Below are 26,428 nucleotides of genomic sequence, written 5' to 3'. Positions count from 1 at the left end.
GCCTTTGCGTTGTAATGGCATGCGTGGTAAAAGCATGCTCGTGGTGAAAGTATGCGATGTTATGGCATGCGATGTCATTAACATTGCGTACTAATACCCGCGTTGTAATGGCATGCATGGTATTAGTATGCAATGTAATGACATACATTCCTCTCAAGAAACAAATTCTCGGCGGGTCAACCTCAACTCCGAAAATACTTTCCACAGTTTGTCACGCACCACCCAATCACACTCGCTCAATAGGTCAACAAATTCTAAAACCAATCAGCCCTGTTTGATTTGAAAGTATTTCCCAATTAGTGGGTATAAGCTGAGGCCCTGTACAATTGTCCCCATTCCACTACGAAAGCCATATTGCAGATCTGACAGAATATAGTTTTTTCCATCCATTCTTCGAGTCTTCCTAATAGTATTCTATTTGTGACTTTCACCAGAGAATCAAGTGGGAAATGGGGTGGAACAGGCTGGATTAGAACAGTTGGCAGGGTATGCCCAGACGTGGGTCCCTTGCTCACTTTGCCGTTTGATTTAAACTAGCCTGGCTGATGAGGGCTGTTAGCCCGAAACCAAACCGTTCCCAGGATGTTTGTTTCTGGTCATGGCTTGGCAGTTTGGGCTGGACTGTTCCCATGAGGCACAGGGTCAAGACTAATTTGCATATAGCTGTGTCTGAACTGGGGTGGCAAAGTGAGCTAAATAATGATGATGGATTCAACCCAGATCTGTGACTGGGGGTGAGTGTTTATAAAGGTTTTCAGCCCTCCATCCATCAACTCCTTGTGTTTGCTTGTTCGCCCCAAATTGGCAGGGTATGCCCAGATGTGGATCCCTTGCTCACTTTGCCACTGGATTCAAGCTAGCCAAGGCTGATGAGGGCTGTTAGCCCAAAACTGGTCCCAGGATGCTTGTTTCCCATCCAGGGAAGACATGGCTTGGCAGTTCGGGCTTGACTGTTCCCATGAGGCACAGGGTCAAAACTGATTTGCATATAGCTGTGTCTGAACTGGGGTGGCAAAGTGAGCTGAAGAATGATGATGGATTCAACCCAGATCTGTGACTGGGGGTGAGTGTTTGAAAAGTTTCATCACTCCGTCCATCATCTCCTTGTGTTTGGATTAGAACAGTATTATAACCATGTGTTCAAAATACCTTATTTACTACAAGCCCCTAGTACCTTGGTCAGTACAGGTCCCGAGAATGGTAGCCTTAAAAAGGTCAAGAGGAATACCACCTGGATCTGTGGCTATGAGACATTGGGTTGTTGGTTGACTAGGGTGTGAGCCCTTGTGGAGCAGCAACTACAATCCTTTATCAGCGTAAGGCACACCCTGACTGTATATTAACTTGTGCCTAACCATCTGTTAGCTTGGCACAGAACAGTCAGACTTAACTTAGAGGCAATGTGTAAACTATTTGTGCCACCACTTCAAAAAAAAAGTGAAAACACCAGCCAAAAAGGATCTGACAGCTTCCGGCCCACAGCACACACCACGCCGATCCAGGCTAGAGTTTGTGTTGGAATGGACTATAGAACCTGTACGGTACTAAGGAATTTGGATACACACTGACCCTGAAGTGATAATACACGAAAATTACTTGAGAAAAATACAACATTTAACAGAAGCTATAGAGAGATGGATCCCGGTGCCCCTTTCAATAATAGATTGTTTTTCTCTCATGAAAAAGATTATCCTTCCATGATTCCTATTCCTTTTTACCTATATAACTATATGACTGCCCAAAACAATGTTCTACAACATACGCATCCTACTAACTCGCCTGGCCTGGAAAACAGCCACATGTTAGATGGGCTACGTTGATCCTACATTATACGTCTAGTGGACATGACGCACCTGACCTCAAGATATGTTATAGAGCAGCTCAGGGTATGCAGGTGCACCATTGGATTTATGGACCACCAGATCTCCCTCATCTATATTTGGAGAGAGAGGATGCTAAACCTTTATTACTCCCACGATACCTACTAAGTAACGCCTGGTGCAAATATCAAGTGATTGATCCAATAGGCACCACAAGGTACCTTTTTAGGAAATCAGTAGATGGAACACTGTGGGATAAACCTTTGTAATCCCACTGGTGCAAGGGTTTGCCCTTCTTATTGCACTAGTCTTCCAGACTATCAAGGAAGAAGTTGGCACGGAAGCTGTAATAGTAAATAAAGTATTTATTAAACCTCATGAGGTGGAACTACATCTATACACAATCCTCAGGCAATGTAAGAGGCAGCACACGGAATACAAGAACCATGGCACCTTTATACAAAATATCTGCAGTGTAACCCTTGAAGCTCAAAGGAGGCTGTACAAGTGTTCACAAGAAAAGTTACATGTGCATATATGGTCAAGATAGAATTGCTTGGTCAACAAGGTAGGAGGAGCTACAAGACTACTAACTTTAGCTGAAATAGTCTGACAGTTACAATTATAACGGGTTTATACTAGCAAATACACATTGTTTCGAGCATGCGCAAAACTCTAACTCAGTACTGACTCTAGGGGAATACACGGGCAAACAACAGTGAAGACGGAAAAGTATGAGGCGAGCACATGGCTAACTAAAATGGCTGCCGTGAACAAAATGGCTTCAGCTCATGATATTTTCCACAGACGACCGTTTTGGCATTAGCTGAAGACATTAATACATTGTAAGGAGTATTGTATACATCTTGTACATCAATAAGCATCAAATTATTGGCTTCTTGATCCAATACATATTGAGTATTTACAGGCTTGATTTTACGTTTTGTAGGTATACAAGCAGTAATACAAAGGGAGGAAAGCATCAGACCACATTGCAAACATAAGCAACATAATAAAAGAACTGTACAGATTATACATAATGCAGTAAAGAGCTTCCAGCCACAAGTTACAAGCAATGACCATAGCCAGCTGGATAAAGTCCATGTTCCAGTGTCCGGATGGATCTCAGCAGCAACTTTATGTAACTTGCAAATTGCACTATAAACAGATGGAGCATGGTCAGGGATGAAGACGCAGCAACTGCTCCCGATGATGCGACATGCACCACCTCGATCAGCCAAGACAACATCAAAAACCATTTGATTTTGGAGCACCACAATTCTTGCTATTTGTAGTTATTCTGTAATGTTCCCAAGTGCCATAGCTGTCTGATTGGCTACAGCTTCTACGACACACGTTAAACATCTGATTTTTCTGCTGTTTAAAGCGGCACCAACAAAGAAGAACAAACCCAAATGAAAGTCAACGTATTGTTGCAGTGCAGTGTCAGTTTGTTCCACCTCATCATAATTTATTGTTGTTTTGTGTCTGTTCTTGGAAATGTCATTAAACAGTCGGTAATCCTCATGATATGATGCAGGAGCCGAAAATAAAGGGTGGCAATAAAAAGGACATGTAGCAAATTCCAGACCATCCAATAGTTGGATGGTAATATCCCTTATTTCCGCAGATAAAATACGTGTTGTGCGAGGACGTGAAGCTACTATTGTTGGCTCCAGCAATGTTCAAAACCAGGGCACAGTCGCTTCTCCCCACAGGAATTTTCCCAACAGTACCCTCACACAAAGTTGCTCAGGCCCTAGTGACAGCTATAACAGGAGGTCCAATACCCTTAGATGTTCGAGTATTTTAGTAAACATAATGCGTAGAAGGATTTCCTCATCGGTACTCCTCCATCTCCCATATAGTCCATTTAGTCTGCGGATCTCCTTTCTCATCAGCATTACATGCATTATTAAGATAGTAGTTTAATATCCCTACACCAAAATCAGTAATATTAGCCACCTCAGTAGACAATAAGAGTGCGAACCAGGCTTGACAAGAACCATTATGAGAGAATGGAAGAGGAATTAAAGGTGTCGCACCCTTCTTCTGATGAGCAGGCATCATTCCACATACCCAACAATTGGTTATATTTATAGCGTTGTGGGTATGGTGCAACATCGGAATGAATGTATTGTTGAGATAGGACATTCTATGCTTCTGCTCAGGATAGGGAATGGAGAAATAATGGTGCTCAATGAGGGCTAGAGTAGTGGTATTCAGCGTTTGTCGAGCAGGAGCAACTTCCTCTACAACCTAGGTTATTACTGCTGCGATAATCATGAAAAAAGGTAATCCCAGCAATGAACATTTCTATTGACATTTTAGGTCTTGTGCAACTTAAAACTCAGGACTGTTTTGTCAATGTGGGCATTGACATGTTTTCTCGGTGGCCTGACATCAAAATTGTTAGTTGTTGATTCAGTTGAGTCTTCTGTGGCAATTGAGTTCCTAGAAGAACTCTTTGAACGTGAAGGTTTTCCACTAGCGCTTTTATCAGACAACGGAGTCCAATTCACGTCAAGGGTCATGGAAGAGTGTCTAAACTCCAAGGGAATTAGGCAAAAGAGGGTTGCTCTTTATCACCCAGAATGCAATGGTGTTGTAGAGAGATTTATTAAAGTTCCCAAAGAGACCATGCAGCAAGCTGTGCGCTGGGTGAAATCTGGGAGTTGTCTGTTAAAAAGAAGTGCAAGAATACCGGTTCACTTCCCATTCTTCCACCAGAGTAGCCCCCTTAAGATTGTTTAAAGGAGGGGTTCCCAAAATAGAAGTTGCCCCGTTGTGGGTTACCTCAAAGAGGTTGCTGCTGGACAGTGCAGTAGGAAGAACTGTAGGCTGGAAGGAAAAAGAAAGAGAGGTGATGAATAAAAGGAAGGCTTGGTATGATGAAAGGAAGGATGTGAAGAGCACCTTTGTCAATGTGGGTGACTTGGTTAAGATTAAGTATCCCAAGACAAGTGGTGGTACTTACAAATTCAGTAGGCCCTTTGAGGTGATTAGAGTTTTAAAAAATGCAATAAAGACCAGTGACCATAGAATGTGGAATTTGGGAAGAGTGGCGAAATGTCCGGTTAGATCCACCGCTGCTACTGCCTCTACTTCTCGTGCTGCAGCTCAAAATCCTGTTCCAGAAGAAGCCATTGTGAATGAAAGAGGTAGTAGGCCTTGACGCGTACTCCTCGCCACTTGCAAGATTACGTTTCTTAGTTTGTCTGCCCTACACAATGTGGTCATGTGTATTACATGCAATGTTTCGGTGATTTCTTTGGATTGTTTTATGGAGTTATGTTTGTTCCTTGCATCTAACCTCATTTACATGTAGTTTTGGTTTGATAAAGCTTGTACAAAGTTTGTAACTTTATTATGAATGGTGAAGGGGGAGGAAGGGTGGTGTCCTGAATATTACGGTGCCTCACATTCTTCATGTTCTGAATTGTGGTTGTGTTGCCAGGCACTGGGTTGGAGCTGTGTGACAGTTAAGCTGGTTCTCTGACTGTCTGGGGTCTCTACAACTTTGTGTCCTAATAAAGCTACCTTCAAATCAACATTAGTGTCTCCTGCTGTCCTTACTGAGGGTACCTACTTCCACATTTCTCTTCTAAGCGCAGATCTATTCTGGCTACCCACTAAAAGATTATTAATGCATGCGTGGCCACACACTAGTATAGGAGAAATAAGGGTAAATACCAACAAGAGAGAGAGGGGATGAGTCGGCACTCCTATACCCCAATCAATTATGAATTAACAACAAAGGAGGGACTATGAGAAAAAAGTGCTATCAAAATTAGATAGTGAGGTGTGATGTTATTTCCCTCTGTACTGCAAATGTGATCAATACTCACACACGTGCATGTACAAAGTGAATTCTCTCTATATCCCTATGAATGCCCAACAGTTCTTCCTCTAAGGATGAAACCTAACGGGTATCGTGATCACCCAGTGTTAGAAGGGGGAAAAAACCTTACTTTTAGAAGGACCCTCACTCACCTCTAGTTGGTGACATGCTTCATCATTGGGTCCTCGCTGGGGTGACCGAATGTCCCCCCAGCGTGCTACAACGCCTGAATACAGCGGAGCAGGATGTGGTGAGTGTAACAGTTCCCAAATTAGGAGGTGACTATAAGTGAGTGTATAAGTGTATTAAAAAATGCTAAAGTTGTGGCTTTACAAAAATCTTTAATAATGGCCAACCTGCATTGGATAAAAACAAAGTGGACGGACTACCCAAGGTTCTGAGTTAAGGAACCAGAGTCCTAGTAAGTATCAAAAGTTGGTCAACATGTTTCTGCTGCTTATGTTGCAATTTGCTCAGCATTCGTCAGGACCTACACAAAAGTCCCCCGGTGGTGTGCGCGCGCTAAGGCGTACCTTCCCGAGAGGCTCAAAATGTGAAAAATATATAGAATACCAGATAGTTTCCGTAGTTACCCTCTACGATTTGTAGGGATAAACCAAAAACTTCACAAGAGGCATGCTCACGCCCCTTTGGTTAAGACAGCGCGGGTCTCCTTCACGCGGTGTCTATTTCGGCACCCACGGCTCCCCACTGTATACCTGCTCTCTCGGCTGCTGTCTTCCGGGAAACAAGGAGAAATAATGGTCTGATCATTTAATTGTGAATATATGCCTGATGTTAGAATGTAATCGAATCTTGTATACGTGTTATTAGGAAAAGAGAAAAATGTGTATTCCCTGGAGTGTCTTTAACTTTAAATTTGGAGCAGATCTTTCTTAGAATACTATGAGATTTATTGGGGTGGTACTTGCAAGAGGATTGACAATCCTTTAAAGGGTCTAATGAGAGGGTAAAGTCGCCCCAACTATGAGTAGATCATCTTGGGGTAATTCCTCCATGATTTTGGAAACTTTCTCCCAGAAGCAGGGTTCATCAATGTTTGGGACATAAATATTTACCACGTGGTTGAGGTTTTCACCTCAGCATAGATGTGTTATTAGGAGCCTACCCTAGTCATCATGAGAGTACGATTCGAAGGATATATTAGCTCTTTTTGCTATTAAAGTGATCATCCCTCTCTTGTTTTTGTTGCGCCGGGGAGCATGAGACATGAGAAATCCCTATGTGTTTAATGAATTCTGAGTCCTTACTGGAGAGTTATGTCTCCTGTAAAAGAATGATGTCACTTTTGGTTTTGGCAAAGGAGTCTAAAATGTTCCTACGTTTGTTGGTATGGTTAAGGCCCTTTACGTTTAAGGAGAAAACATTTAGATTATCTGCAAGCTTATGAGCCATTGGGTGAGAGTATTATAGCGGATAAATAAGTGGAACAGGGACCTTGGTATGTGCGTGATTTAAGATCGATCAAGAACCAAAATATGTTTAGGAAATGTGTAGTGGGAGTTTTGATGAGCGAGTATCTCCTTGAAGCTGAGCGTAAGCTCAAGGAGGAATAGGAGCTCACACAGCAAGACCAACGTGTGGAAGATGTTGTAGTGCATAACAGGCCAAACAAAAAATACAGTATGGAGGGAAAGATGAAAAGGCAGAACAATACTGAATACAAATAGCAAACGCTGGGGAATCATCCCCACAATCCCCACTCTCCCCTCCACAACCTGTATGCACTTGGCAGTGTTTTAAATGGCCAGGTAATAGACAGAACAGCATCCAAGAATTGAGGCCTTTACAGTCCCCTCTCAGGACATTTGCACATGTTTGCTGGCCCTGAGGTTGTTACCAATGAATCTTGTATGAACTATGCCAATGGATATTCATATTTCTGTTTTAACATGATAGTGGTTAATTGTTGATGCACCTTGATAATCTATATTTAGTTGATCATGTCTACAGTGACAGTCCTGAAACGCAAAACACCAAACACCTGAGCAATGTAAAGTAAACAAACACGCTTTAGATAAACTTGTAAAGGCCAGAAATATTTATTCAAAGTGTCCGCAATTAAATATGTCACTGATGAGGGACTACTTACGTAGGTCACTGATGGTGACATTGATAATGTGACACATAAGGTACACAGTTACATAATCAATTATGTAATTTGTGATTCAAATAAATCACTTTTTGTTGAATGCAAATATGCAGTGTGTTTGAGACATACATTTTCATAGCTTTTAAGCAATGCGTATAACTAATTCTGAGAGCTTTGAATCTTCCATGCCCTCACTCCAGCCTTCGCAGAAATTAGGTACACAGAGAACTAACTTGTTTGACATACAGTGCTCCCTATCTCACTTTTGCTGTTTCTAACTGCAGTAAGCTAGAATGTGTTGTGCAAAAAGGGACATCTTCCTGCTCAAAAACAATCAATATAGGTGATTTTCTCTTTCTATGTGTGCTGTTAAATGACTCATAAATCTCGAGTAATGCAACGCCGTTCAAATCACTTTGTTGTATTGCTTTGCACCGGGGAAGCATCTCCACAGGTGGTGTGTGGGTGTTCTCATGCAACATTCATGGATTCTGAAAATTCCCAGATTTACCAGAAGTTGTAGACCTTGGAATGCACCAAAAACCTATGCCACCCTAGGTGAGGCACAACTAGGAAAAATATGTTTATTGCTCCTAGTTTCTTTCCTCTTTCAATGTGTGCTGCAAAAATCTTTCAATGCGTGCTGCATTTTGCCTCAAACATAGAAAGAGGAAAACCCCTCGGCAGATTGATTTTTGTGCAGGAAGCTGTCCCTTCCTGCACAAAAACAACCCTACTTACAAGTAGGCACACTTGCAGCATGGCTCAAGTGTGACTGCATTGGCGCTAGGCAGCCAGGGCACCAGTATAGGGGAAAAGGCAGGAATGTGCAGTATTGTCTTAAATACAACGCATTCCTAACCTTTACCTGTCATGCAGTGCAGCAAGGTGACTTGCTGGGAAGCACTGCATGACTTGGCCGTAAAATGGCCCTCGGTTTGAAGTCATATCCTTTAGTTCACAGCAGGTGTCAGTAGCAAGTGTTTATCATCCTACAGTCTTGGAAAGAATATGAACCCACTGACAATTGTTACCTGACAAGTTGATATTTTGTTGCATTGATAAGAACATATGAAATAGTAACATGCTTAATACAATGTAAAGCTGTTAAAAAGAAACTATCTCCAGAATATGATTTAAGAAATAAAACCACAATACAGAAACTCAGCACTGCCATTTTATTGCTGTAGACTGAAAAATAGCTATAAAATATGCATTATGGACAAATTGCACATAAGAAATATTATGTTAAATTGCCTAATTGATCCAAACACGCTCCAGCTGAACAAGATGACCACGATATTACATTCAATCGCTGAATCGTCATGACAAGGCAGCTGGGTGATAAAAGTTCATATCTAAAAAAAAGGTACAAAACAATATTTAGCAGTCATCTAAATTTTCACCTACCCAGTAAATCAAATTATGAGCGCATGGTGCATATTTATGTAGTTTCTGTGAGTTATCAACATGCTTGGCAGAGGACTAAAGAAAAGAACATGAAATATGCATGATACTTTAATTTGTTAGAAAGACTTGTGGGCAATTTACAGATTCAATATAGCATTGCTGTCATCCTTCTGACACACATGTGGAGGAAAAAGGAAAAGAAGCATGCCTCCTCCATTAGCCCGTCATGCCCTTCCTTTTTTCTTTAACATGCATATAGTGTATATATGTATATAAATATATTCATGAAGTGTTTCCCATAGGAGAACCCGGCCACATCCACCAATCGGGGCTGGTGCAGTCCAACGTGCACGGGTCCCATAGTAAATTTGCCAACAGTAGTGCCTCATGGGTCAGAGGGGCACAGAAAACAGCACTCAGCGCTTCATTTTAAGATATTTTATTTGGGCAACACCTTTCAACCTAACCTAAGCAGGTCTTTGTCACCGGCAATTAATATAAACACACTAGCAACATCTTTAGCATGAAACTGGAGACTACTTTGATATGCCAGATATTAAACCTGTCTCAAGCCCCCTAACTTGCCTTGATTTTTCTTCATCTGCTGTCCCTGGTCCACTGACACTTGGCCTGGGTATTTAAATAAAAACTCCGCTCAACAAGAGTCTGATCATTGTTTACCTGTTGATCTTATGGGAACTTCAACATACTTCACTGACTTGGATCTGATAGCTTCCGGCCTTCTATCCAGAGGCATAATCGAGTGTCAGCTCAGGCTCCATGGCAGGATAGCACTCCTAATCTCTGCCTCAATGTACAGCTTTTCCTGCCTATAATTCTGATCTGGGGGTGTAACTTGGTCATGGTGACTACCCACTCCCCTCTCTCAGAATATCAACCTTGCAATGAATGAGAGACATGAGGAATAAAAAATAGATTACACATCCATAAGGAGCATCGGACTTATATTATGCTAGCATGAGCATCTATACGTACCCTCTTTTGCTTAAATAAAAATATATATCTATATGCGCTTGCAGGGAGGAAAACGTTTATTCGCTCCTTGCATATTTATGGCTAACAAGAGTAGGCTGAGAACCATACAGATGCCATTTTCAGAACCTATGCTCGAACACGGGCTGTGATCACATGTTAGTTTCCGGCAGTTATGAAGCACCAGTTCATCTGAATTACTGGGAGCAGCTGAACGTAGGCTGTCTACTCGACTGTCCTGAGACTCAAGGTCGCATCTGGCTTTGGGTGCGATAAGCGCATTCCTGGAGGCGCCGTGCCTACACTCCTGGGCACCAAGACGAAAGGGAGTCACCCCCCTGACCTTCTCAGTAATAAATAGTTAAACTTTGAACTAATCTTGTGTGCCATATATGGTCCTTCCCTAGAGCTTGAGGCCCACCTGGTGTTTCTCCTTTTACAGTGATTATAGGTGTTGAACTGAAAAGTCTATAACCTCTTGTTTGAATGGGAGCCAACAGTCTTCTCGGTGCACCTGATGGGTGAGGGTAGGAGACGCTCCTCCATAGAGTATTTTATTGGGTTAATAAATGATTGAACTTTCTTCCCTGCCAACTGACTGATTATTTGGTAATGGGATTGGTGCTATTGGTAGGTATAGCCATAAATGTTATTTTTATGGTACTTCAGACACACCCTCCTGGCTCAGCAAGGTGGGAATGTTTGGAACTACGAATTTTTCTTAGTTACTTGATAAATACGGGTGTGTGAAGTTGTAACTATAAGTGAGTTGCAATTTTGCAAGCGTTGCAAAGTTCAGTACTCGCAAACTTTGAAAAGGTCTCTGCCACACTAACTCATTCCTGGGCAGCAAAGGGACAGCCAGAGCAATTTATGGTGGTAACATTTTTGGTTCTGTCCCTGCATTGTTCCCTGTCTTGCCCTTTAGTTCCCTGTCCCAGTTAGACATGGAATCCTCGGCATGGTTTCCTCTTACATGTTACCTTCTGACCTGTTTTTGACAGTTTTTGCTGGCTTTAGGAATCTTTACCACTGCTAAGCAGTGCTACAGCGCATATGGTTTTCACTTAAAACATGGTTACATTAGTTTATCCACCATTGGCATGTACCCAGGGCCGGTAAACGCAATAGTAAAGTGGGTCTGCAGCACTGATTGTGCCACCCACTTGAGTAGCCTTTTTAAACCTTTAAAGGCAGGAGTAACTATGACTCTCTTAACCTATTCTCGGTTGTAGTGGCCTTTACCTCACAGTGGTCCCGCCGGTAACTGTCTCTGAAATACTAGACTCTGCATAGAGAAGCATATAGAGACAGGCCAAACAAGGCTCTATCATGGCAGTGAGCGTGATAGTGAGAAATGGTGAAGCAAACGAACCCAATTACAGATGGGGTAGTTCCTGGAGAATAAAAACCCCGTTAAGATGGCGTAAGGAGGTGCTGTCTTTCCCAGAAATCATTAACCTCCTCACCGAATTTGACAAACCAGCACTAGCTTCCAACAATGCAACAAATAACAACGATTCAGATCACGATATAGGCTTTAGTACACCCACTGTAGAAGAAGAAGACACAACAGTAGACCTCAGCAAATCCATCGAGTTTGTGGCCTCCTCAGCCAAGAATGACATTGATACAGCAAAATTTGATACTCTTCCCGATGTGTACGAGGTCAGCAAAGATATAATAACAAAGAAAAGCGATTACACCCAAAAAAAGTCACTTACTGGAAATACCGAAACGAAAAATATAAATGTAACTTGTGTGGAGACATAATAGGAACCTTTAAAGAACTGAGAAAACATGTCTCCAACAAGCACAAGGGCTTCTATCTCAAAACGTACTGTTCAAAATGTGACAAAGAAGATGAATATCACAATATTGCATGCCATTATGCCAAATGTAAAGGAAGACCTCAAAAAGGAGTGCTGCCATTTCTGTGCAGCTTCTGTGATCTCAGATTTGGAACAAAAATTGGTGTTTCTCAACATGCTCGGCATGCGCATCTAAGAGCGCAAAATGAGACTAGACTAGCAGCTCTAGCAAGCAGCAAACCGTCAAAATTATGGTCACAGGAAGAAATACTGCTACTAGCATAATTAGAAAAAATATATGAAAAGAAGAGGAATATTAATGCGCTGATGGTTCCACATTTTGACAACAAGAACAGTAAACAAATTGCAGAAAAAAGAAGAAATAGAAGAGATAAAAACAAAAAATCCGCAAAAGATGTACTGCAAGCATCAAATGTTTCTGAAAATGACTCTTGCGATGAACCAGAGGTTACAGTGGAAATAACAACAGAAAATCACAGAGACTTTATCACTCCAAAACGTGCGCAAAAAATCAAGAACTTTGATGAACTGGAAGACAGAATATCAGAAATCGAGAAATACATTTAAAACGTGTAAGGACGATGCTGCTATGGATCTGATGGATGAAGTAGTGACTTATATCACAGAAAACACTACTGATATAAGTCCTCATCTAGCAAGAGTAACAACAAATGAACCAACAAGTGAAATCAATAATGAGCCTACGAACTCTGCTCAAGACGAGCACCAGAATGCCTCAGCAGGAAACAAAATAACAAAAAAAGACAAGAAAAACGAAAGGCTTAATCGGACGCACAAGAAAAATTATGCAAAAGCAAAGGGAAGCTATAAAGAATACCAGGCAATGTTTAAGAAAGATAAAAAGAAAATTGCCAGGATTATCACTGATGGGGCAGAATATGCCACTTGCCAAATCAGTGCTGATGAAATCTTTCAATACTACAAAAGCATAATTGAAAAAGAAAACAAAAAGAACCCTAAATTCATACTGATAGATAGAATACCAGAGGACTATGAATTTGATAGTCTGTGCAAAGAAATAACACTGCTCGAAATAACTCATGCTTTTGAGAGCTCCAATTTAAAAAAAGCAGTGAGGCCTGATAAGATAGGTCTGAATGAACTAAATAAAGTGCACAGCAGGCAACCAAGACTGATGCCCAGAGTTCTAACATCTTGGTTGTTGATGAGAAGAGTACCGGAAATTATCAAAAAGAACCGGTCAATTTTGATACCCAAGAATGTACAGATTAGTGAACTTACAAAAATCAGTAGCTGGCGTCCAATTACCATCGGTACTGCATTCATGAAGTTATTCACAAAAATATTAACTAGAAGACTCTCATTTTTTGTTGAATTGAATACAAGACAAAAAGGCTTCATGAAGGTGAGAGGTTGTCTCGAGAATTTGACTCTCCTGCAAAATATCATAAAAGGAGCACGAAAAAACAGTGACTCATTAGCAGTTGTGATTAACAACTGTAAACCATGGCAATTTGAGAAAGAAAATATCGAAAATATTCATCCAGGAGAAAGTGAGAGATACCTCGGATTGAACTTTGATCCACAAACTGGTCGTACAAGCAACAACAGAATTAATGAGGTTCTTGTCAAATGGGCTCAAAATCTTGATAATTTACCACTTAAGCCCACGCAGAAAATTGAAATACTGTGTCAATACCTAATACCTAAGCTATCATTCAAATTAGAAATGACAGGAACTGAAGCAAAAACGTGGAATGTTCTTGATCAAACAATAAAAAAGTTTTTCAAACACTTTCTACACCTTCCTGCATACACATATGATGGTCTCCTATATTCGAAAAGATCATTTGGAGGCCTCAGTATACCAAAACTATGTACACAAATTATTCTCAATAAAGTCAATAGTTCATTCTATCTCAGGGATGCTCCAAACCGGTACATAGTGCGTTCATTCATGTATGTAGGAGAAAATATAAATGAAAAAATTGACAACATAATAAAAACTCACAAACTCAACATTATGGATAGTTGCTATCTGAGCTATGATTTGAATTTTTCAGCAACATATGATTGGAGAAAATAAGTTTTTGAGAGATGGGCAAATCTCCCTTTCCAAGGTGATGGCATAAAATACTTATCAAGTAATCCAACCTCAAACTTCTGGATCAGCAAGCATAACAAAATGAAAGAAAACCAGTACATAACTGCGCTGATGTTAAGAGCCAATGTGTTATATACCAGAGTGTGACGAGGGGGACCCGGACTCGGGCCCCCCTGGCTTGCCTATTCATGTGTCTCCTCTCTTTACACATCACACAGACTCATGGAAAACTGCGGACGTCGTCAGCTGCCGTCCGGTGCTGGACTCTGAGGAACCCTGTTGCTTTAAGTGGGCGGACCCGGATCTGGGACCCGCCCTCCGCACCTCGGTAAAAACCCGTCCCTGAATCTACACAGGTGTGTGTTACACCCGGAGGAGGAGGAGAGTGGCGTGAGGAAAGCGAGGACGGAGCGGAGAGGAGAAGGAGCGAGGACGGAGCGGAGTGGAGAAGGTGCGAGGACGGAGCGGAGTGGACAAGGTGCGAGGAGGGAGAGGACTGGAAGAAGAGTGAGGACGAAGCCGAGTGGAGAGAGATCGAGGAGCGGAGCGTGAAGTGGAGAGACCAGGCGGACCAGGAAGACAAGAGTACTGGAGAAAGATCGGAGGTGGAGAGAGACTGCAGCGACACGCCAGGAGGCCAACCTGAAGGCGCATTGCCCAGCCACGATTCCCGGGAAGTGTGGCTAGGACGGGTATGGTCTCATTTCCTGGGTTGGGCGGGACGTAGACGGGACAAACCCCCTTGACCCAGACGGTGCACGTAACCCCCCCTGTTCCCCTCACTTCACCTCACGAATAGCGGGGTACTATTGTGCATGTGTGTTCCCTCACGTCCCCCTACCCTGTCTCAGTTGTTGCGGACAGCCCAGTAATATTGGTCTTCGTTTTTTTGTTTATTTCTCTGCTGGATACCGGCCTGTGTGCAACGACGGCGGAAGCCCGGACTACACCTCCCAGAAGACATCGGAAGTTAAGGAGGCGGGGATTGGTACGAGAGGCCACGGAGGACGCTGCGAATCCCCTTCCGTAATACCGAGTCCCGGTACAAAAGAGAAAACTGTACAAAGCAATAAAACCAGCCCTACCTACTACCCGAGGTCCGTGGATTTGCTTGGTAAACCACCTGAAGCCCCACACAGAGAAACCATTGCCAGGGGGAGAAATCGTGCATTTGCTACAAGTAGGTATTGTAATGATGTTTGGGAAACAATTTCCCATATTTCAGGTGCATGTCCTAAAACTAAGGACATTAGGATAAAAAGACATAACAAAATTCTGGAATTGCTCATTGATAGAGCAAAAAGGTGTGGTTGGTTGGCATATAGGGAACCTCATGTTAAGAACAATCAAGGAGAACTACGAAAACCAGATGTAGTGTTTACCAAAAATGGCACAGTTGTAGTGATTGATGTATCAATTCGTTATGAAAACTCTCAGAATTCCCTTGAATTAGTGTTTGAGAGTAAGGTGAAATACTATCAGGATTTGTCACAGCAAATCAAAGATCTCACAAAGTGCAAACATGTTAAATTTCATGGCTTTATCGTAGGATGTCGTGGTATCTGGCCTCAATGTAATGATGTTGTTCTGGCTGATTTAGGTCTACAAATGGCATTTCCATTCAAGAAAAATATTTGCCTGACTACTTTAATGGACACTCTCAAAATGTGCCAAATATTCATGGACAATTGAGTATCAAGCGCATACTGAGATGTACACTTTCTTACACTTTCTTACAGCACACGTTATGTTATCACATAGGTTATCACATAGGTTATATAAAAGTTAATACAGATTTGAATTTTATAGATGTGAATTTTTCTAGATGTGCTTTCTCTAATTAGATGTGTAATTTGTAGATGTGTATTGATGCGTATTGATTTTCTATACATGTGTGCTTATAACAATATAGATATAGTGCGTACATCGTACCTTTTGAAATGTCTTGAATGATGACTAGGTCTCAAATAATCGCACTCACATAATTATCACACATTGTTTATTGATGTCCTGCAAACTATTTTTCAATTCTCAGAATTGTTCGAAGACAATCTTAAAATTGTTGGAATAGTACTGTAATGTGTACTATCTCTGGCCTATACGTGATCCCAGTTCCAGTGAGGACAGCGTTCAGTGTGGTTGTACTCCGGAGCGAAAGAATGTTGTATTGTTGGAAGCAAAACCGAATTGACGCTGATGGGCAGCATAATAACCCAGAATGAGCCACCGCGAGGTGGTACAGAATAGCCTTTAAATCTGTCTCAGGCCTGCCACTGCAGAGCTGTGTGTGCAGTTTTAAATTGCGATATCAACTTGCCATGTGAACCTACTTGCCAGGCCCAAACCTTCCTTTTTATTATGTATAGGTCACCCCTAAGGTAAGCCCTGGACAGCCCATGGGATAGTCCAGAGTATTTAAAAAGTAGGCAATGTGCTTTTCAGGTTTAAATGTTCTGATCGTGAAATAATCTTAAATTTGTTTTTCATTGCTGCGCTGCCTATCTCTCCCATAGGATAACATTGAAATGTACTTATTACATCTTATAAGTATCATTTCCAAAAGGGAAAAGATTGACCCCTAAATTTGGTGACTCTGGAATCACACTTAAAAAATTTACATTTACAGTGAAGCTGGCTTTTAAATTGCAATTCTGAAAATGCCACTTTTGGCAACAGTTGGCATTTTCTTACTGTAACCATTTGGTGCCTTCTGCTTATCTCTGGAATACACGTCTGAGGTGAGGGACAGCTGAATTCCTGCATTCCTTCCAGACCGCTACACACAAATAAAGGGTAGGTGTGACTGAATGGCCATCTGCATGCTGATCAATGCTGGGGAGGAGCTGACACTTGCACCTGCAAGGGCTGTCCTCTATCCCTACAAAAAGGGTTGCATATCCCCTGTAATGAGTCTGGAGCAAGGGCAGGAAAGCATCTCTTCAAAAGCTCCCCCACTTCAAAGGTCCACCCGGGTATAAGTGCTGGACCTCTGACACCACCAAATCAGAATACTTCTGGAACTGATGACATTCTACCAGGAAGAGGGACTGCTGTGCTGCTCGAGGGACTGAGCTGAACTGCTTTGTTGTGTTAGCCTACTGTCTGCTGCCCACTTTCCTGGGATTGAGAAGGACTGGACTTGCATTTCCACATCCCAGAGCCTAAGTATTCAAGGGCTTGTTGGCTTGCCTCCTGTTTTCTGTAGTTTCAGGGATATCAAAGGCTTCTCTCTTCAACCTGAAAACATCACCTGGACTCTTTTTGCTGTGAGTTCTGCTCTGCCTAGCCTTTGGAAGTGAGTAAAAAGTTCTGCATCTGCCAGAACCAACACATCAACAATATTGTGCTGATTGGAACTGATGCATCCTCGTCGTTGCCGGAGCCAGATCGACGCATTGCATTTGGAATTATCGCTTCTGGAACGGCCACATTGGAATCACCACATCAGATCGGCTGCATCACCATTGCTGCGTGGAGAAGATCACTGCATTGCCTCTACAACGTGGGGAAACCCAGTACATCACATTCGGAACGGCGCACCTCAGAACTGGTGCATCGTTTACAGAACTGATGCATTAGTGATGTTGCATGTGGAAATATGCCTGATCATCCAAAACTGCATGGAGCTATCAAACGCATCTTGTTGCTGGCAATGAGCATCAAGCTACATTTGCTTAGTTGGCCCTGCAAGGGTCCTGTATAGGGCCCATGCTACATCGCTGTTGGCCTGAACTCTTGACTTTATCCCAGTCTAGCATGACCAACCAAATAACATTTTAAGTGCTTACTGCTGTTAAGCATAATTTTTGTATTTAATATTTAAAACTTCACATCTCAACATCTACTGATTGGGTTTTGTTTTTTTGGTCTTGTTTTATTTTTACAATTATTCTCTGTTTTCTAAACTAGTGTAGAGTCAATTTGTGGTGTTTCCACTGTGTTATTCTCTTCTGCGTTGCACAAATACTTTATACATTGCCTCTTATGTTAGCCCTGACTGCTCTGTGCCAAGCTAACAGAGGGTGTGCACGGGTTAATTTATAGTGTGTAATTAAATGTCTGGAGTGGTCCTTGATGTTCTTCATTCCTGCATTGGTAAATGTAGTTTTGAATTGTTACACATAACATCTCACATATTTTCCCTAAGGACTGAACTTGCATGCTGCTGAGGTTCAGCAACCATAAGTGAGTGAGGGTACCTTTGTTTATTTTTGTGGACATGTCGTTTGAGCAATTTTTAGGCTGAGTCACTGTACCAAGACAGTGACCTCTTTCTCACGTAGCCTTTCTGAACATTTTGCTACATCTAGGGGATCAAAAACCAAAACTCATCAGACGATTATAGCTTGGCTCTAGTGGCGCAGTGAGCCCTGGACCAATGCCTGAGCATAACCAACTCACTTAGGGCATCAAATGCAAAAACAACAAGGTGATGGATGGATTGCTTGAATTAATCTCACCTCCAACAATTGCTTGGGCTGCATCCAAATCCATCATTTTCTGCCCACCATGCCACCTCAGTTAGGGTACAGACAAAAATAAAGTAGTCTCTACCCTGCTGCACATGGGAACTGCCAAACCAGGTCCTCCCCAAACTGTAACAGAAGCAGTCACTCGGGCTGCACAATGCAATGTTTTTTATCCACGTGCAGTGGCCGCCATTAAGTAGTGTTAGGGGAGGGCTTCACCGTTTGGAGGCGGGATAACATCGCTGGAGAGGTGGGGGGCGCCGGGGACGAGCAACGTCAAGAGCAAGGAAGGGAAAAAAGGACAAAAGAGTAGAAATAAGAGAAAATGAAAAACATCAAAAGGTGGAGAAAAACAAAAATAGATAGAAAAGGAAGGTGAGAAAAACAGCAGGGAGCAAAAGTCAGAAAACAAAGGAAGAGAGCAGCAGCAGAGACGCTCCCCACTGGACCACCAGGGTTCAGGGTCTCAAACTCAGGGCCTGGCAGGATCAGGGGGCAACTGCCTCTAAAAAGGTATATAGTACTTTGTACTAAAACTGAAAGCATCCTTGAGTCCGGCATACATTTTGAGAAGTTTTCCTTTCTCAAAACATTTCCAACTTTGCATGTGTGGTGTACGTTACATAACTCATGCAAAGTGGGAAAGGCGCTTAACTACGTCTAAGCACATTTTATACTTACAGCCTACAGTTCCAGTAGAAACCCTATGCTACACATCACAGACAGACCCTTCCTGTACTGTGCATGGGAGACTACAATGGCCTGAGGCAGCCTATAGCGTGCCAGTACAGGAGGGGAGAGCATTAGTACCATTACTTATTAAAACTGTGCTTCACACTGCCTTTAAAGCAACGCAGTACAGCAACTGTTGCTCCTGTGCTGAATTGAGTTAAAACTAGCCTACACAACATTGAAGGCGTGACAAACTGAAAACTAGTCCATTAATCTGATGCCAAACAAATGATACATTACCATATTATTTTTGGCGATAGAAACAGAAGGGAACTTCAGGGATACTTGAATCGAAGCAGCATCCTCTTTTATGACATTCCTGTGAGCTGAAGGTTGGGAAGCCACAGTCCTTTCTCTCCTTTGGTTTCACTAAACATTTATGCAAATCTGAATAAAGAAAAGTATACATATATGTTACATTATGTAATTTTCACCATCTCTGTGTAACTGCATTGTTTATTATTAACCACAGAATGCTTATATTTATCACACTAGTTCTAGAAACATCTGCAAACAAAACCAAATTACGTAACACATCACTAAACATTTTTGTAAAGCACTAATACATATCCATTGTGGGATGTAAGGTGGTGTTTGGCTCTAATCACTTTTACTATTGTGTTATGAAAGTAGATTTGTCAAACGGTGTCAAGAATATTGCTTCATCTTTGTTATATTTTATTTCAGCGTTTAGTGTAGTATTATTTTTATTTTGTGCTTTGCACTGGATTATTGCATTTTGTTATCATCGTATTGTCCTCTGGGTGTTATGTTTCATTCTATTTTGACTATTTTTTGTGTGATGCCCTGTGTTTATTTTGTATTGTTATTTTACTTTGTGCCTCGCTAATATGTTCCGTGATTTGATTTAGAGCTATCAAAACAATGGTGCTACATTTCTAGACAAAAACTTTGCATTCTTTTAAAGTTCAGGTAACAAACAACCATTTACACTGTCTTATTTGTTAAAATTGCCCTCATTCTGATCTTCAACTCTTTAAGACACCAGATTGCCAAAAACTGTGGCAGAGACCATGGGGTTTGCTAGTGTGACCTATTAGGGACCTATGGTCATCACCACTATTTAGAATGTCTTCACATGTACTCACCCTAAACAGGGTACAATGGACATCCACAATTTTTTGGTAGACTTCGCCATCAGGCAAACTTTAAATCTCTTCCTATGTTGTAGCAGGGATTCCATTCTCCTACAGAACTGTGCATAGAGATCTGGAACCTCAGTGAATTAGGATGGCCCAAAACTCACCTCAGTACCGAAAATCCCCTTACCGAGCTAGCTACAGTGTCTCATTGGTCATAACAAACTCCCAATGCTTAGACAAACCAGAACATGAACTTAGGTTACCTCAGGTATCGTGGAACACATGAACACTCTTTCGCTCTATAATCATTTCAAACCAGAACGTGGAGTAAAAGAGGACACGTGCATATTTGAAATATTTATTTACTAATGCAAGGTTCTCAAACGCAGTATCTTATATAATACAAGCAAACATATTATAAGAATCAAAATTATCAGCATAGTTACTAGTCCATAGTAAGCAAACTGTGATAGCATATTATAATGCTGAAAATGAATAGGAATTAATAACACCTATTTCTCACCCTCCCTATTTAGTATAATATTATATCTATGAAGGTCTCTTTTGGGTTTTAGCAGGGCGGACCCATACCTCTAAATCTCAGTGGGAGAGGATCACATCATCTTCCACCAGCTCTCTGCATGCGGGGCATCATCAAGTGTGTCTTTGCATTCCCAGTAACTCTATCTTAAACCCGCTTAAAGCCCAATGTTGGCAGCAACTGTATTTGTGTTATGTCTAATTTGGTGCGAAGATCAGACCTCCCAGCAACCTTGTGTCGAGTTATTCTTAGAGGGTTCAGCACTCACTGTGCATCCAGGACCCCTGACCTGGTTTTTATTACCGAAACATGGTTATCTGATGCCAGCGCCCCAGACCTGGCCAACGCCCTGCCCCCTGAATAAAAAATAATTACACAAAATAGACAAGGCAAAAAAAAAGGAGGTGGAGTCGCTGTGATTTTCAGAGACCACCTAACATGTCTCGCGGAAACGATAACTGTCTACCCCGAACATGAGACATTACCATTTAAAATTCTCGTGGAGGACCTTATCATACTAGCCGGTGCAGTTGTCTATAACCCACCAGGACAACAAGCCAGCGTAGGCGCCAAACTATTGAACCAACTGCTACCATCCTGCCTAAAACACAAAAATTACATGGTCATTGGTGACTTCAATGTCCATTATGAAAATACTAATGCCCCCGGATCGTCACAGCTGAAGTATGACATGGAAATTTTACAACTCAAACAGTTGGTCGAGGGCCCCACGCACTCAGCAGGACACACCTTAGATCTCCTTTTTACTAATATTGAGTCGACTACCATGAAGGAAATTCTCCCCCTGTCCTGGTCCGATCATTCCATGCTATCTTTCTCTTTTAAACTCCTCGGTAAACCCGAGAAGTCCAGACCCACCCCCCCCACCACCAACAGAGCCTGGAGACTAATCAATGACTCCAATTTTCAAAATCACTTTCTTGAGATAGATGTCACCTTGTCGGATGACTCCTCCATCTGTAATAACGTCACTCTGCTAGAAACCGGAATTCGCCAAACGCTAGACAAACTAGCACCCCTGCGGGAATTAAGAAAAAAAACAACTACCAGGGAAAAATGGTACACCCCTCTCCTCAAAAGCCTTAAAAAGGAATGCCAAAAAACTGAACATCGATGAAGACAAACTAAAGACTCAGAAACCAGAGCAAACTATGTCACCAAGCGGAAACAATATATTCTTGCCATTCGAGATGCGAAAAAAGCATTTTTCACGCAACGAATCCATGAAAACCACAACTCCGCAAAAGAATTGTTCAAAATTGTAAAGGAGCTTAGTAATCCATGCAGCACTTCACAAACCCTTACCCCCTCAACCGAGGCCTGTGAACGTATTAGCACCTTCTTTGCCTAGAAAATTAATAAAATCTACTCTACCTTCACCCCCTCACATTCCCCTTTCCTGTCCGACAACCCCGACGAAAATTCGCCAACATCAGACAAAGACAATGTCCATCCAGACGCAGGCAATTCTCTACGTCTAACTAATTTTCAACCATTCTCCGAAAACGAGGTATTATCGGTACTAAAGACAAACAAATCCGGCTCTCCTGCAGACCCATGTCCCCATTTTGTGTTTTCCGAAATTGCACGAACACTCTGCCCTTCCATCACCAAACTTTTTAACCAGTCCCTCACCACAGCGTCTTTTCCAGAAACCTGGAAACACGCATCTGTAACCCCCCTCTTGAAGAAAGCCGGATCCGACATCTTCAACCCGGAGAATTACAGGCCAATTTCCCAGCTCCCTTACCTCTCCAAGGCTTTGGAGAAACTGGTTAACATACAACTATCCAGATACCTGGAAGACAACTCACTTCTGGACCCCACCCAGACCGTTTTAGAGCCAACAACAGCACCGAGGCAACACTGCTGGCAGTGTCGGACAGTGTCATATGCATCACAGATCAAGGGGGATCTGTGGCTCTGATACTGCTAGACCTGTCAGCGGCGTTTGATACGGTATCACACGATTGCCTACTAAACATCCTCCTGAGCAAAGGAGTGCAATCTACAGCGTTAAGCTGGATTAAATCATTCCTTAGCAATCGCACCCAAGCAGTGCACATGGGCCAATTTCACTCAAAACCCTATCCCATCGGCTGTGGGGTCCCACAAGGGGCCTCACTAAGCCCTACCCTCTTTAATGTCTATGTTTCATCTCTGGCTGACATTGGAAGAAAGTGGGGCATCGGCAAATGTTCCTATGCTGACGACACACAGCTGATGGTGACAATGGATGAAGGGTCGGAAACAACTAAGAAAAAACTACACAGCTGTCTCTCCGAAATGGCAGAATGGATGCACAACCACTGCCTAAAACTAAATGCCGGAAAATCGGAGATACTACTGTTCGGAGGAGCCAAACTCTCATGGAATGACACGTGGTGGCCACCGTCACTGGGATCAGCCCCCATCCCGAAACATTACGCCAGAAACCTCGGTATCATGATGGACGACGCCCTGTCCATGAAGGACCATATACGCATACTCGGGGGCAAAGGCTTCACAATTCTCAAACTTCTGGCAAAAATTTTCTCTTGGATACCTCTGGATTGTCGACGTACAATCACCCAGGCCCTCCTGGTCAGCCGCCTGGATTACGGCAATACCCTGTTCGAAGGGATGAACGAGCAACTGTTCTCCCGCCTACAGGTCCTACAAAACCAGGCGGCTAAACTGGTCTGTAACAAAGGCAAGCGAGACTCGGCATCCGCATGCCTTAAAAAACTTCACTGGCTACCAATGTGTCAGAGGGCCACTTTCAAATTACTCTGTCATGCGCACAGAGCTCTTCACAAAACGGGCCCTACCATCCTTCAAGGGAAAATTGAATTTTATATCCCCAACAGGAATCTAAGATCCAATAACTCAGCCCTGGCTAAATCCAAGCGCATTCACAAGGCAAGGACAGGCGGACGCGCCTTTTCATACTTGCTGCTAAAAGATGGAATGAGTTACCTGTGGACCTCAGACACACCACAAACTACCTTCAATTCCGCCAAAAATTAAAAACTCACCTATTTCCCAAAAACTAACTCCCCAGCACAGTCTCAGCAGTCCCCTTTTTCTTACAGCGCCGTGATATCCCATGGGATGAGTGTCGGCTTTACAAATACCAGAAATAAATAAATAAAAAGTGTACCAAGCAAGACTGATATCAGAGTAATAACATATTATTCTCAAATAAATCACATCGTTCTTCTAGGTTGAAAGCTACAATAACAAGTGTGTGTCGTGTGCAAACTGAAGCCGAAGGAAAAAATGGCTTTTAAACATTTAATAAACTCATGCTAACTAAACACAGTATATAGAAAAAAAGCATCTATATGACAATGTCTTTAAATCGAACTTCTAGTACTCATTGCATGTGATACAGCCTAAAGTCTTCTTCATGCATTGTTTATAATAAATACAACTTCACGACACAAAGAAATAGCAAAGCTATTTACTAACTAAAGTCAAAACAAGGCAGTTAATGTCAAATATGTGCTGTGACATATGCTTTGTTTCTGGAAGTTCTTTCAAAGTTAAGGTGCACCTACTCAAGGTGATTTGAAAGACAAAATAACTTTTCGTCTGCTGTCAGTCAGTCCTGTGTGACATTTTCGTTTACAATAATTTGGTTGTGAATAATTCTGTCTTGAAAATTGAACAGAGCATAATGGTGCGGCTCAATACACAATTATAAAAAGTAAATAATGCAGTGCCAAATTAAATACTTTATGGGCCATATTATCAAGAACAGCGATAACATTATCGCCGCTTTAGCGGCAGGAAACTACTGTTAGAGCGGTGATAAGGGGCTTGATAATATGCCCTTGCGAATTCCCATAGAAGACCAGGTTCTGGTTTGAAGGACATCACACCTGGGCTTCTATGGGAATTTACAAGGGCATATTATTAAGCCCTTTACTGCCCCTTTAACAGCAGTTTCCTGCAGCTTAAGCGGCGATAATGTTATTGTCATTCTATATAATATGGCCCTATATTTCTTTCCATGCAAACAGCTCACAGCCAGTCTACCCATCTTGTTTCTGGCCAGTTGGGAAGAAGTGAGAGTTTGCTAGGAGAGAAGGTTGTGTCTTGCCAACAGTCACATTTTTTTTATAGAGACCACGCACGCCCACCCCTCTCCTGGGGATTTTGACAGTAGAGAGCCAAGTGCAAGGGGCTTGGACATGCTGTTGATTGCTTGGGAGAGATGACGTCATGCTGGATACGATTTCCTCTCCCTCTGATGTTACAGCGTAAAAGCTGGTTAATCTACACACAACATAAAAACTGATGTTGGCAAACAAAAACTAAAGTGCACTTTGCTCACGTCTATAAAAATAATATAGAAACTGAGAACATTTGAAGTACCAGCACCTTCAAAGTGCTTTGATTTGTAGAAATAGAAGAGTTTTAGATTCAATGTGTTCGACATGCTTATGAATTAATTATGATATTATTTTAACAAAATTATCATAAAGATTATTGATGAAAATGTTTGCTATAATGGAAATTAACAAAATAATTATTATTGTAAATGGATCTCACACACAACGGTGCAAAAATGATCATTGAAACCTAACATCTTTGACTTCTCTAATGCACCATTGCAAACGAAAAAAACTGTGTAAATTGTTTATATAAAGTTTTATAGTATTCAAACTTTCAGTATAAATACTTCATACTATAACATTCTTAGATCTCTTAAAACAAAAGCTATAGATTACCTTTTGACTATGTTTTATGTGTACGCACTTTAAAACATTTAGTAGTATGTCATACTTAGAGTTGAACATTTCTATGCAATAATAATTGACAAAGGTTATCATTCTTTCATTATATGATATGCTTATTAAATGTCATTATGCTTGAACTTAGTTATGAGATTCTTTCGCCAAATAAGGAATGCTGACTTTAAATGCATTAAATTACCTTTTTTCCTTAGGGTTGCATTATTTCATAGTTGAAGAGCTCTTTCTACATTTCTACAAATGTTGCTTTATCTGTTTACTTTTCATCGCATTCCGAAGCAAATAGTTCCTTTTTCTTTACCTCTTTGTGTGAAAGCATGCAGACTCTTTTTCTTAATTCATTCCAAGAAGAGCGACAAAGTAAATGAGTTCTTTGTCAACTAACCTGTGTTTACAGAATGGACACTTATTTCCCATGACATATATGGGAAGTAAACTGAATCTTACCAATTTGTACCTTCTGGTTAGAAGAAGAGTCACATGGTGATCAGCCAAGGTTGTACGACAACAAACGTCACATTTGGACTATCCGAACTATAAAAAGTGACTACCTCAGGATGGGCTCCAAGGCTCTATCTCTGGCCTTTCTTGCTTCAAACCATTTACTCCTCTTTCTCCCCTACACAAATCCCCACCATCCTGATCTGGTCAATGCCTCTCTAGCCACTGGCATCATCCCACCCCTTTGGAAACGGGCCATGGTCAAAGCCCTTCTTGAAAAACCC

At 41.8% G+C, this 26,428-nt stretch overlaps 1 protein-coding gene across 1 annotated transcript in view; it reads right to left on the bottom strand.

Moving 5' to 3' along the window:
* Positions 1 to 8,933: 8,933 nt before the first annotated feature.
* The window catches only part of LOC147698870 (uncharacterized), a 352,061-nt gene continuing 334,566 nt past the window's right edge, over positions 8,934 to 26,428 (bottom strand). The window contains exons 33-34 of the mRNA XM_086935488.1: positions 19,537 to 19,683; positions 8,934 to 9,132 (exon numbers count right to left, since the gene is read on the bottom strand). Of these exons, the coding sequence (XP_086791614.1) occupies positions 19,541 to 19,683 (143 nt within the window). The 3' untranslated portion in view covers positions 8,934 to 9,132; positions 19,537 to 19,540. The remainder of the gene's footprint in view (positions 9,133 to 19,536; positions 19,684 to 26,428) is intronic.

Source organism: Lissotriton vulgaris, chromosome 8 (genome assembly GCF_964263255.1).
Source record: "Lissotriton vulgaris chromosome 8, aLisVul1.2, whole genome shotgun sequence".
Taxonomy (NCBI): domain Eukaryota; kingdom Metazoa; phylum Chordata; class Amphibia; order Caudata; family Salamandridae; genus Lissotriton; species Lissotriton vulgaris.
The sequence above is the reverse complement of the archived record's forward strand: the minus strand, read 5'-3'. Positions and strand labels throughout refer to the sequence as shown.